At 42.2% G+C, this 13,065-nt stretch overlaps 1 protein-coding gene and 3 long non-coding RNA genes across 6 annotated transcripts; 1 reads left to right on the top strand and 3 right to left on the bottom strand.

Annotated features, from left to right (window-relative positions):
* Window positions 1-378: 378 nt before the first annotated feature.
* On the bottom strand, window positions 379-1,879 carry LOC149987359 (uncharacterized). 2 transcript variants are annotated; one of them, XR_016498724.1, is made up of 3 exons: window positions 1,530-1,879; window positions 941-1,026; window positions 379-745 (listed from the first exon to the last, which is right to left on the bottom strand). It is a non-coding gene; the product is annotated as an uncharacterized LOC149987359 (long non-coding RNA). The 2 variants fall into 2 exon arrangements; XR_016498723.1 differs by having other exon boundaries at window positions 941-1,879.
* A 115-nt stretch (window positions 1,880-1,994) lies between these two features.
* On the top strand, window positions 1,995-4,707 carry LOC149987358 (uncharacterized). Its single transcript, XR_016498453.1, has 3 exons — window positions 1,995-2,204; window positions 2,986-3,251; window positions 3,657-4,707. It is a non-coding gene; the product is annotated as an uncharacterized LOC149987358 (long non-coding RNA).
* A 611-nt stretch (window positions 4,708-5,318) lies between these two features.
* Window positions 5,319-7,142, bottom strand: LOC112295927 (uncharacterized). The gene is made up of 2 exons (XR_002973790.3): window positions 7,008-7,142; window positions 5,319-6,755 (listed from the first exon to the last, which is right to left on the bottom strand). It is a non-coding gene; the product is annotated as an uncharacterized LOC112295927 (long non-coding RNA).
* Window positions 7,143-9,970: 2,828 nt separating this feature from the next.
* On the bottom strand, window positions 9,971-13,050 carry LOC112272713 (uncharacterized). 2 transcript variants are annotated; one of them, XM_024500749.3, is made up of 4 exons: window positions 12,264-13,050; window positions 11,669-12,083; window positions 11,291-11,513; window positions 9,971-11,121 (listed from the first exon to the last, which is right to left on the bottom strand). In XM_024500749.3, the coding sequence occupies exons 2-4, from the start codon at window positions 12,047-12,049 to the stop codon at window positions 10,622-10,624; spliced, it is 1,104 nt and encodes a 367-aa protein (XP_024356517.1). In that variant the 5' UTR covers window positions 12,050-12,083; window positions 12,264-13,050; the 3' UTR covers window positions 9,971-10,621. The 2 variants fall into 2 exon arrangements, with proteins under 2 accessions (XP_024356517.1, XP_024356518.1); XM_024500750.3 differs by having other exon boundaries at window positions 11,669-12,078; window positions 12,264-13,049.
* Window positions 13,051-13,065: the final 15 nt, after the last annotated feature.

Below are 13,065 nucleotides of genomic sequence, written 5' to 3'. Positions count from 1 at the left end.
ACAGAAGGTACTATCTTCGTAAGTATTTGATTACTCAGCTCCAAGGGAGCAGTAGGCAATCACCAAGCCAATTATCCTCTTTCGTTGAGTAAATTCATTATACTTTGTTTCAGATAAAGAATCCTGAAAATAAATTCCTAACTTCACAGTGCCTGAAAAATTGTCGATTTCTCAATTCGAGATTATTATGTGACTTGCAGGTACAAAGAAATTTCTTCCAAGTTGTATTCTCTTTGGAAGGACACGAACTTCATTATCTAGTGCCTTTGACAATGGCTTTTGCAGAACAGTGATTCCACAACATATATATATATATATATATATATGTATATTTATATTTTCTCACATATCAGTTATGCACACCAATCTGGTAATTAGATTGAGCCACCAGCAATCTGTTACTACATTTTGCAGAAAATATAAGCTTTTTTATCCTCACCATGATAACTAGCTATTCGACCGCCAAAATTGTCACCAAACGAGACTCGCAAGTTGTGCTTGGATCGACGTGGACAGCAAAAGATGTCATCTATACATATGTCTACGAACACTTAGTGTCCAGGATTGGGCTTTTTTACATGGTAATGTACATTTGAGTTTCTAGGCTGAAGTGATGAAGCGGTGGAGCTTACAGGCAACTTACTGCACTAGTTGCAAGAGCACGCATTTTGTTGACTGAATGGGAGCATCCCGCTTTGAGTCAGCTCGTCAAAATTATTGCAGTAGCATTACGGTTTGCTGTTTGCTGAAACAATTTACGCCCAAAAGAACTACTAGTAAATCTTCTAATTATCAACACATAAGACAAAGAATAGTTTGAGGAACTCACAAAACCTCCCATAGCTTCTTACCAAGCTTCATAGCAACGCCAAGGAACTGTAATTTTATAAGTTTCTAAGAAGGTTGTGCAAAGATTGGCTGGTGTGAAGAGGATGCTCACCACATGACTGGTTGAGAGTGAATACAATTTCATCCTCCAAAATTAACTCGGTTAGGAAGCATTGTGTTGCATGTTCAGCAATAAATCTGAATCATAAACAGAAACAATCATAGTTAACGCAATCGAAGGGAAAATTTTAGTTTCATATTCTCTCTAGAGCGTTAACAGAGGCTGTTCCCTTCACTTGCAGACCAGGCTGCGGCAAACAAAGATGGAAAGGATGTTGTTGAACTTGGCATTTGCTGACTATCTCCTTCGTCATTTTGATTCCATAGAATCACGTAGAAGGCGGTCAAGTTAGAAGTTACGGAAACTCGACTATCGATCACGGACAATGGTGATTCAGGTGGCAATCACTGATCTCAGAGGAGTGTAATACTCAGCGGGAAGGAATTTGAGCGTGAACCACGTCAGCAGTACACTGCGAACAAAAGTTTAGAATTCTCACAAACGTTTGTTGCAAAAACAGCAGCAAACTCTGTCACAAAAACAATATCCAGAAATTTGAAGACCGAAATGACTTCCGTGTACTAAGAGAACGCCCACGTTCGGCTGATCAACACAAACCAGGCCTCTCATTTGAGACTACCTTCCGTCGATCACACCACGAATCACCTTCACGTCGAAATTGGACAATCTATCTGAAGCACCTAAGAGCTGATGAAGTCGTCAGTGATGTAGTCATTCTTCAATTGGGTTAGGCACTGCTTGCATCAAAAAGCACCATGCACTGACTTATAGGCACTTCTGGTTCCTGAGATATTGTGGAAGCTAATCTCACTAATCATTTTCACAGCGTCTGAAGCATATGATCGCCGAGTTTCAGCCTTAACCCAAACCTTGACGAATCAACTATTCAAAGCTACACAATCTATTAACCGAGTACGTACAGACCTACGTATGTGGAAAAATAAATGTACACTATTGAGGAATTTTCGTGAATTTCCGTCGAATTTTGAGGAATTTGGGGAATTTATGGGTGTTCCTGACAGAATATCCTGCAGAGAAAGTGTAGACAGATACACGATGAAGGAGAACAAGTGGAAGCAGGAGGATCACATCCAAGCCAGGGCAACCCTGAAGATGACTGCGCTGGCCGCACTCCAAGACGGCGTTCCCTGCATTCCCATCATCTTCACTCCCTGTCGAATTCTCTCATCAACTCCGAAGAGTTAGTTGTGGTTGGGATCTGCTCCGATGTCAATCGCTATAGCCTCAGCGATGCATTATAATGATGCAGCAAGAGCCTCTGCCCTTGATACAGGTGCATTTCTATTGATTTTCTGCTGATTGGGCATTTTGTTCATCACCTTTAGGGCTTTCATACGTTGTGTTCAAATGCTCTTCTGCTTGACTCTTTTGGATTGTGTCGAATCACACATCCTAGATGCCGACGCTTGTATATGGGCGTCGGTGAAAAGCGTGCAGCATTGTGCGTCAGTGGCAACTGTGGTGGTGTTGCAAGATTTGCGCTCTGTCAGGAACTCTGAGAGTAATACTCCACTGTTCCTCCTCGAAAAATGAACTTGAATGACTAGATTCTCATTTGCGCTAATACGCCTGCTTCTTCATAATCAACTTTTTTACCTGTTTATAGTGAATGAACCGTTTTCAAGCTACTAATGTTGTGAGGTTTTGAGTCTCTACTAAATTCCCAGAGGGTATGAGTGCTGCATTAATGCAAGAAACAATTGGAAAATCTGTTCGCCTAACTTGACATCATCTTGCTCATGTCAAGAACACCTCCTTGGATCTATCGGCTAAGCTAATACCACATTGCATTACCCCTGTTACGCTAACCAGTTCCTGTTCATCACCTTCTTTTACTTAACAGAGCTTTGCATGTTTTAACGGCAATGATCAGATAGTATGAAGCTGGGTTAATTTGCTGTTGTGATTGGAGGCGACCTTTTACGAGGTGGCTAGGCTTTCTTTCTTAGATAACATGGTGCTTTCATTAAGAAGCACCGAAACCCATATTTCAAATTCCTGCTGACTTTGAAATTTTTGATTGAGTACTCAGCGTTGAGTTCTGTGGTCTCCAGAAAATGCGGCAGAACCTGAATGAGAAGATAGCGAAGTCAAACGCTGCAATTGATGATACCTCAGCGGAACTGAGAACAGAGGATGGTCACATTAACCCCAATAACTTTTTTTAGGACTAGTCAGCTGCTTGATTTGTGGCTACATATCAGTACGAGAAAGTTTTCGAGATGAGCATGTCGAATGTAAATTCCATTTTTGCGTTTGGCCACCTCGTTGATCAACAATGTCCGCACCCTTGATGGAGAGGGGCATTTGCTTTGAAGTGGTGAGATTTAAGACCAACTTGTAACAATTTGATCTTTTTCTCTTTTTGTCTTTCTCCATCTCCATACTAGAATGTCGCTGCATTTAAAGTAGCTGCTCTGTTGAAGCTCTATCGATTCCTGATTGATGTGAAGAAAATTATTCTAGAATCTCATTACAGCGGAATGTCCTTCGGTATTTCCAAATAATTGCACTGAGACACTGTCTATCAGCTGCCTATCATCTTCAAAAGTAATTCATTGTGTTGAGGACTATATCTATGATAAGATTGTGGCGACCGATTCTAATGGCATGCGGAGATATCTTTGACATGGCATACCGTCATTTTCAGAACAAGCATCCGACGAGGCCTGCACGTCATTCTAATTGAGAGTGTCCTGAGATCGTCTTTCTGGCTTTTTTGCAGTGAGAGAACGTCGTCTCTCGAAAACTGAACTGGCATTACATCCGAGGCAACGCCAAGCGCAAAAATTTATGACCATGGTGAAGAAATAGTCTCTGCTGGAAGGCGAGACGGTGACAAGTAGTCTATACCCAGCGACCTTTGGAGCACAACCCTTAACCAGCAACTCATTGGACTGGCTCTCACATGGAGAGTGCAGACACGCGAGGAGATGCGCCTTCAGGACCGCGTCCCCAGATAAGTACATTTCATGACTTCATTGTTCAATTTGAAGTTGACTGCAACACAAGACATTTCGCTTGTCAAGGAAAGAGACCCAACATAGGGCCACGTTGCTTGCTGATCTGCCCATAAGAGGACCTGAAAGCGCCATCCCACCATCCACTCTAGCCCTGGAGCTACCAGCCTACTCTGCGACCTCGTCGTCAACCATGCAGGGACATGCGGCCACCACACGTTTGGATATGTTACCACCTTCCGAAATGGAGGAGTGAGGGTTTAGAGTCAGGAAGCTCAAGCATATCCCAAACCATACTGAAAACTTGCTTCTTTCGACACGATGCTCCACCGCAGCTGTGATGATGTCGGCAAACTTCAGTAGCGTTTTATCAGATTAATGAACGATCCATCTCACTGAGTAGATTCTACAGTAAACACAACCTTTGTCACCAGCATCAACTCATCAGCAATGTGCTCAACTTGCTTGCTACAGCACCAGGTGATCGATTCAAGTCACGACCACTGAATGGGGATATCCTCGATGGAACTAAGCTCTGGATCCACTATCATTTTCATGGAGAACCTAGAGAACCGGAGTCTTAAAATGGTGGCTTTTATTAAAACTTGATTAAACCAGATGATTAGTAAAGTGATCTAAGCTGGGCGTCATTGAGGTTCACGAGTGTCAGGAAGGAATTTGCGTTTGTGCTCATCGAAATCCATCCTTGTTGTTGAATGAGAGTCCTGAGTATAATTATATATATATATATATATATATACATATGTGTAATGTATGATTTATTATATATTTATTTATTTATTTGTTTTTTTTAAATTATGTAGTGTAAATAAGGAAGATTGATCAGTGGATGGCATAGACACTAAGGATAGAAATAGGTTTATATATTTAGTGGTCACTGTTCACTTCATGGAATTGAGATTTATTCAGTGGGTGAATGATGAATAGTGGTTGACCTAGCAGGAGTTATAATTGGAGAGGAAGTAAGATTGATTTTTTTATTTTTTATTTTTTTTGGACATGGTATAAGTTTAAAACATATGGTTTATTAGCATAGACTTTGAACTTAATGAACCATGTGCTTTTATTATTTGCTTAAAGTAAATAATAGATTTGCAAATAATATCAAAGTTATTTTGGTTACTTTCATTGATTTCTACATAATAAGTGATTATTATTTATTAATATAAGTTTGAATGGTGCTATTGAAGAATAAATATACTAAAAATAATATAAAGTTACACAAACATGTTGCAAATTAAGTAAATGTAAAGACAATGTTTCATATTTTATTTAAAAACAAATCACTTACAAGTTTACTTATGTTTTGTAAGAAAACATTTTAGTTGCACATCTTAATCATTTGTGTAATTCTAATTATCACAATATTTAAATTATAAAAAATTATAATCTTAATAGAATTTATTTTATAGTTTTTATTAATATTAATCATAGGAAAAACTACTAACTATTGCATGTAACAACTATTTTGTTCCACCTCAAATCTTAAGTTCACAAATATCCTGACTTTTAGATAGTTTTAGGCATCACTTTTATTTTTAAAAATTTTGCAAAAAAGTATGTAGTAATTGATGTGATAATTATGCTTGATATGATTTCATTTTTTATTTATTTATATTATAAAAAATTATTTTAACGCTATGTCTAAAAAAAATTAAAAACTAAAAGTGGACTTCAACATTCCTCAAGAAGCCCTCATAAAATATTAAACAATTGCTAATCGTTTGTTATTACATCCATCACTTCATCGTTTTCGTCTAAGAACTCATTCATCCTTCATCCACCCTCCTCCATCCATCCATGCTTAATTCATTATCCATCCCTCATCCATCCAGATGAGGATAGTTGAAACCAGGGACGTGCATACCGAAGAAACGTGATCTCCGTTTGCAATGGAGACGCTCACACGATGACTCACATCACCCAACGCAACGCAACGCAACGCCGCAGCTTTCAGCACCAGCACCACCCACATGGTAGTAAATCAGTTAGTGCATCCTTGCACGCATGCGAAAGGAGTCAGTCAGTCATGTCTCAGTATTCTACTCAAACCTGCAACCTCGACTACTATCCTTCCTGATCCTTCCCGATCCTTGCTTGCTGGTTCAGCTTGAATCGAAGGGTGAATGGACAACCCATGTGGCTTGAGTCGTAGTTTTCTTCGCAGAACAGATGATCTGAAATCTACGTGCTTGACTTTGACACTGCTTCCATCTTTCCAAGTATAACTGCACCCTACTCAGCTCTCAATGTTGACGCTGAATATTCAACGAGGAGGTCCTTTATGTTCGGGTTGTGATTTAAGAGAGGAAGACAGTCAATCCTCTGTGCTGCACTAGAGGGGTTAAAGCGGCGATGGCCCACGACACGGTACTTGAAAACGCAGGAATGGAATGAATTTGTCAAGCATACATTTCGGTGAACACTCTCAACTTGCGCATAGGGCTTGAGTCGTGCAAATCATCGTCGCCTTCACTGATCCATGAACTCGGCGTATTCCGAAACTTGCTGCGTGCTCTTAGAAAAACCAAGCTGAAAGTTTCTGGGCTCTTAGAAAATGCACTACCATAATCGATGTGATTAACAAACCACCAAAATGCTATCAACCCCATCACATCGTTCACCATGCGAATCCCATCACGCAGGTTTCAGGAAATCCTGATCCAGACTCAACCGACCACGGAACTCCGAAACTGACACACAACCTCCGATGTCCGGTCAAAATCCATCAACATAACATACCAATTCCGTGCTCCTCTACCACTTTGAATGCGACCGGCTGGCCACCAATTATCCCAGCTTCATCACACCACCATTGCACTGTGTTCACCATTCCCCACCTTCTGCATCATCGCCAGCACTACCACCATCATGAGGTGCTGTAGCATCCACGCATACCGCATGACGGCGACAAGCAGTATGCTTTCCACATGGGAGCCATCAAATTATCGAAAGCATGCATGCTACTTGGCGCACACCCAACTTTCGACTCTACCATTGCCGATCACAAATTGGAAAAATGTCCACATAATGTCGGATTTTCAGAAGCAAACAAGAGCATACAATGCAAGCTCCGCTCGATCGTATCTACTTACCTGGAGACGAGGAAGATATTGCCCCGTATTTCGGTGACTTGGACAGGCGACGAGACTGGTTCTCATTATTGGAGATGATGCGACACCCTAGGAATGACAAGCACGGGCATCAAAATCTTTAGTCGAATCATCTTCATTTTCTCCTTTATTAACGCCTGTCCTACGAACCTGTCGGACAGTGACACTTAATGACGCAGGTCAGGTTTTGGATTTGCTGCTCTAGGTTAGCAGTGGTGCTAACTCCAAAGCTTGACTCTGATCGAACTAATCTGTGCTGTGGGTGATAGAGAGCATGAGGTGTGTGTGCCACATCGATCGCCCCATTCGATGATCTCGCGGAGAATGGCTTTGATATCAACCTCGGAATAGCGGAAGATGAAGACCATACCTCGAAGAAGGTGAAGGTCACCTTAAGCTGCGAACCACGTTACAATTTGCACGAAAACGATCAATTCACCGGCATCAATGCATGTGAGACTCGGTGATGCAGACTTCACAGGACCCATTGTGACGCAGAGCGTCAATCTGCAACCCTGATTTCGGTGGACAGCTTACGAGATCGCCTCACAAATCCGAGGAGAGCATGCAATTGGGGTGCTGGGAATGGGCCCAAGTCCAAACCCTAATCTCAGGATTCATCAGTTGGCTAACAATCCAGAGAGGTGAATGTTTTATACATGATCAAAATTTTGATATTTACTCAATATTCATGCATTCTTAATTTTCTATATTTCGGTTGTGTTTTCATGCTTCATTTCAACATTTGAGAGCAGCGATAAGTGTTTTTTTGTGATGATAAGTTTCCATGTTTTGGTTGGAAATTGGACTAAAATGTATTTCTCATAATCTTAAAGAGAAGCTTGAAAACTCATGTTAAACTGATTGAATTTGTTTTTTTCGAAAGAATTCAACAAACTGGTACAAAACAGGTTCCTACACAAGAAAATAATATAAAATTTTATGAGATCATGTATTAATGAAAAATGAGTGTATTTTGTTGTTGTTGCTGTAGTGAAAAGAAACAAGATCCACTGCTCTCTTTTGTGCAACTTATACTGCTTAAACAGGGTACCAGGATTACTGAAAAGTTAAATGAAGTTTAAAGACATTCATTTCATTGAGTAAGTTGTCGACAGAATTTCAAATATTAGTGTATGACACAAGCAGGAATATTGCAAAATATCTCCCGACTACTTAATTTTGAAAACGAATTTTAATGAAGCGTTTTTTTAACATTTGGAAACTCAGCTCCAGCAAGTCAACAACAAAGCGTCTTGTTACAAGTCTTTCAATTACCCTCGTATTCAGATTTTCTAAAAGCACATTGCGTTCTTTACATAGATGTCATAATAGGATTGTAGAATATGGATAGATGTCTCATAATATGAATGAAATTTGTAGTACTTGATATGTTATTTTGGTTGTAACATCACATCAATTTGTTGTTGACGTGCATCCATTGGTGATTGTTCATTGATTATTTGGATAATGATGTTATTTGTAAAAGTCTTGAAACTCAACTTTATATTAATTGCAACAACGATCTTACAACAGAGAACGTTCAAAATGTTTGTCTCTACAGAAGCAAATGTTCTTTACAAAAAAATAAGTATACATTGATTTTTTAACAACACTGTAAATCCGTATCTGCTGAAAGGTTGATAGATGTACTGGACTCAATCCATGCAATGGGTAGTCTTAATTTTTGTACTTTCTAGAATATAACTTAAAATAATCTGAAATGAACGGCCAAATTGATATTTGTTAAATGTTTTATTTTGAAGTAAGTTTTTTAGTTGGTCTTCTTCAAGACTTCCAGTTTTAATGAGCAACAGCAGATGGTGCTTTTGCGTGGTGAGAGGTCCTGTGCATGCAATCAGTCGCATAATTTATACTATCATGTACCCTTGTATGTGGAATAAGTCTCCGGTGTGGCAGCTTTTGATGAAAGTAAAGCGTCAAACCGGGCACCTTGTGGATTGATTGAAATCTCATGGCCAACCACCTTTTAATCACAGTTTTCTCAATTATAACTCGGAAAAGACTTTCATTGCAGAGCGAAGTGAAATGCCAGCTTTTCACAATCATCAATCTGGCAGGATCGAGATTTGAGGACATCCTAGAGACTTGTGAGCGTTTCGGCAAAAAAATGCTTGCACAGGTTGAAAAAACTGAGACAGCAAAAAGGGAAGTAGCAGCAATGCGGCACAGATCCCCAACAAGCATTGGGAATTGATGACGACGATGCACGATTCTCCAAGCCCACCCCCATTCCGAGGCAATCATCTCCGCTGCCACGACCTTTACAGAGCTCTAACTCAGTTTGCAGCTTTCGCAGATTGACATGGCTGGGTCGTGAGGTAACTAACTTGTGAGCTTGGATTGCTGAACCCTCGTCCAGCATCCGATGGGACTCGAGTGTCGCGCCAACGGCTTCAGGCAAAAGATGACATTTGTCACACTTCTGGAGGAAACACTGGGGATAAGTCTCGTAGACTGAAGGACCTACAATCCGCAGCACTAGACTAGGAACAGTGTGGGTTAATCACAAACCACTGTAGAATGATTGTTTTATTTAGTAATTTAAGCCGCCTGTAAATGGAAGGCACCCAGAGCACTTGGACACATTAGTATGGATGTGTTGTTATTTCTATTGCGCTGAAAGATCTCCCCCCTGGTTCTTTAGCATTGAATGCGGTGTCAGCTTGGTGGGAACGGTTGATCACTCCACACTTAGCACAACAGTTATAAACTCATGTACAATCAACCTCTAGAATCACAAGCGTTGCTATGTTTAGTAATATCACAAGCTGTGTAGAACTTGTCTGGTAACCAGTCAAGGTTGGGACGTAGTCCCAAGTCAAAAAAGTATTTGGGGATTTTTGCACAGGAAATGAACAAGGGCATATATTCAAAGCACTAGAGAATCAGATGTGGAAAAGCGAGGTTAGAATGCCCGGAAATACTTGAAAGCAAGCAACCAGTCGTCTTTGATGGCGCACAGCAATTTATTAAAAAAGAGTCGGAATTTGTGAATATCACTGAGTTTTCTCATCTCCATGAGGAGGTCCTAAGTAAAGATAACCTAATTATTGTCTATACATGAGTCTTTCCTAGTGTAAAAATAATAAAAAATAAAAAATAAAAACAGATGCCTGCAGGACTATGGGAACAGCCTCTAACCAGGCAACTGCGAGATAAACCTTGGCAATCTGTCAAATCTTTTCAAAGAGACTGTTCAACTTGATGTTTCCAGTAGTGAGTTGAATCCTATCAAAACTCTTCGAGGTCATTCAGCAAGACTCGTAGGTTTCGTGGCTAGCCAGTGACACGTTGCAGTCCAGCTGCTAATAGCATCCTTTCTCTACAAATCTCTGTATTTAACCAACATAACCGCAGGGCTGCTCCAGCTAGGACTATCACAATCCTAAATTTCCGAAACGGAATTCTACAGCTCTAAATCAAATTGTAGACTGCAGAAAGGGATATCAAAATTTTGTTTCCTCATGTTTAGAAGAAAAACGAAAAGACTAGAGAGCTTGGCAAAACACTGCTTCGAACGAAAAACTCCAGGATGAAGGTTTGATGCAATCGTGCGCAATCGACCGAGTTATTTACAGGGCAGTTCGGTTCAGCAGGTTCGCATGCGAGCTCCGTGTACGAATGAGCTTACCGACGACTCCAGGGGATTTCATTTCCGCGATGAGTGAGCTCTTTGTGAGCCTCAATTGCTCGCCACACTGCTTAGCTACTGGGAAGAGCGTATTGTTTTCCTGCCAGCGATAGCTGCGGGGCGTTAAGGTGGGTGAGGCTGGATCAACCTTCCTTTCAAAAGTTGACAGCCACTTCGAGCTCATGTAATCGAGCGTGCGCCAGGGTGGAAGATGCATGTCACTCTGCTTCAAGGATTCTTTTGCGGCCTCAGACATGATTTCCAAAATACGTTGAAGCCTGGAGGCGGAGCCTACGTAAACGACAGGGAGGACCTTCAAAGCAGCTTCGTATTGCTGGGTGGGTCTTGCAATCTCGAACTGGGCTTGGAAGTCTACGTCCACAATGAGCCGTTCCTCCACCGAGTCATCATCAAAGACCACGTCGATGTACTCGTACTCACCTGCGGGAGAGATACAGAAGCAGCCATGTGAATACTTCGACGCACGAAATTCAATCACATCTTAAGATAAAATTCTTGGAGTAAGAGCGCCATTGAAACATGAGAGGGTCCTTGCAAAGGATTTCAACGTTGCCAAAGTTCGAGAGGGGATAAGGATGTGAGATGATACCTCCAGGGACACGGCCGGAGCTTAGCCACTTGGACTTGCACACAGCAGCATCGTAACCGGCAACCTTGAGATGCTTGACGATAAACCGCTTCACGCATCCTCCCTTGCAATCAGAGCCCTCAGGCTTACATACAAGGTTCGAATCTGCGTTAATGGAGAGTAGGAGCAGTTTCACTTCCGTCAAGAATTCTCGTTCCAGAGCGCTGTTTTGGGAAACCCGCATCTGCAGACACCACGAGGCTGGAGCTCAGATCCACTCGCACACAAATCCGTTTCAAGTATCACAGACCACGATCCTGGATCACGGCTGCCGGGGTACCGGTGATCGATTACGATAAAGAATGGAGCAACCAACATTGCACTTGAAAACTGCCGTACCTGTAATGCGTCACTGAGCTTCTTGCCAGGGATTGGCCCATCGTTTATTATTCCGCCACTAGGGTCCAAAGGATCGTTCTCAATGAAATCGTGCACCATTGCCTGGAGGTCGTCACTCTCACTGCTGCCGTAACATGCTGACACTGCGGGAGCTGCGGACACGACTGTACTCACAGGCTTGACACCAAGATAATTGTACCCCTGTGTCAACCACTGAGGTGGGCGCGGCACTGCTTGCCGGGTGTTGATCGGATTCCGAAACATGACTGAATTCTTGCGGCCCCATAAGTATTGATGCTCCGTGGCAGGGGTTTGTATGCCGGTATGGTGAATAGAGTTCGTGTACAAATCGACGCTTGTCTGTCTCCGAAGTCCCGGCATCGTGGGACTACCAATTGTGATGCACGATCCTGTGCTGATTACCAAATTTTCCAGCAAGTGCAATTAAGTTCGGGACCCCGTGACCTGGAAGATGAAGACGTAGAGATTCTCGGGCCTCTAGAAAACCTCTTTCAAGACTATCTCAATGTGAAGATGGGAGAAAGAAATCACACTTTCAAGCGGTGGGATCACAAAGCAGGGATTTCAAACGAACCGTAGAGATCAAAATAGTCAACATCGGATTACGTCCCCTGTCAAATCAAGGAACTCAAAATTCGACCTTGCGTCCTCTTCTGTTTCGTCTTTATGGTATTGTGCTCGACAAGCTCGTGATGAGAGACCATGAAAGAAAGTATGGAGGTGGCGATGAAGCAAGGGCGTGTCGCGACGATTGCGTCGGGGAGGCCACCGGTTGATATGCGACACTCAGCTTCGCGTGAATAACTCGATAGACTCCTCATTCACCACCCCGCCGCGCTCCCTCCCTCTCCCTCTCTCTCTCTCACGCTCTCTAGGTCGCTCGCTTCCAATACTAACAAACCCCCAAGAAACACGACACTCACACTCCTTAAGCAGTCTCAAACACCTTGCGACCCTAATATTTGGGGTACGAAAAGGCTCCTGGAGGATCCCACCAGTTTTGGACGCAAAGGAATCCAAAATCACGTTTATCTTTCAACCTCAACGAACTACAAACGTACTATCAACTACCAGACGAGAACCATAATCCTTAGTCACCACGCAATTAAGTCGATCGACCACCAGAACACCCACGAGGATCCCTGAACAACCTACAATCACGACTGCGACACAACAATCAGCGACCCAACAACTTGATCTCTGTTAAACTCCCAAGATACATTGAGAAGGGTGGCCGACGCGTGCACAGACAATGGCAAGCGCAACCGTTACCCAATCGTGAAAAAGTCTGCGAGACGGTATGTATATAGCAGCAGGTGGGAGTCAGTTAAGCTCTACAAGCATGTGAAAAAGGAGTCGACGGGGGGGGGGGGGGG

Source organism: Physcomitrium patens, chromosome 19, assembly GCF_059467195.1.
Source record: "Physcomitrium patens ecotype Gransden chromosome 19, ASM5946719v1, whole genome shotgun sequence".
Classification (NCBI taxonomy): domain Eukaryota; kingdom Viridiplantae; phylum Streptophyta; class Bryopsida; order Funariales; family Funariaceae; genus Physcomitrium; species Physcomitrium patens.
This window is presented reverse-complemented; position numbering and strand designations above follow the sequence as displayed.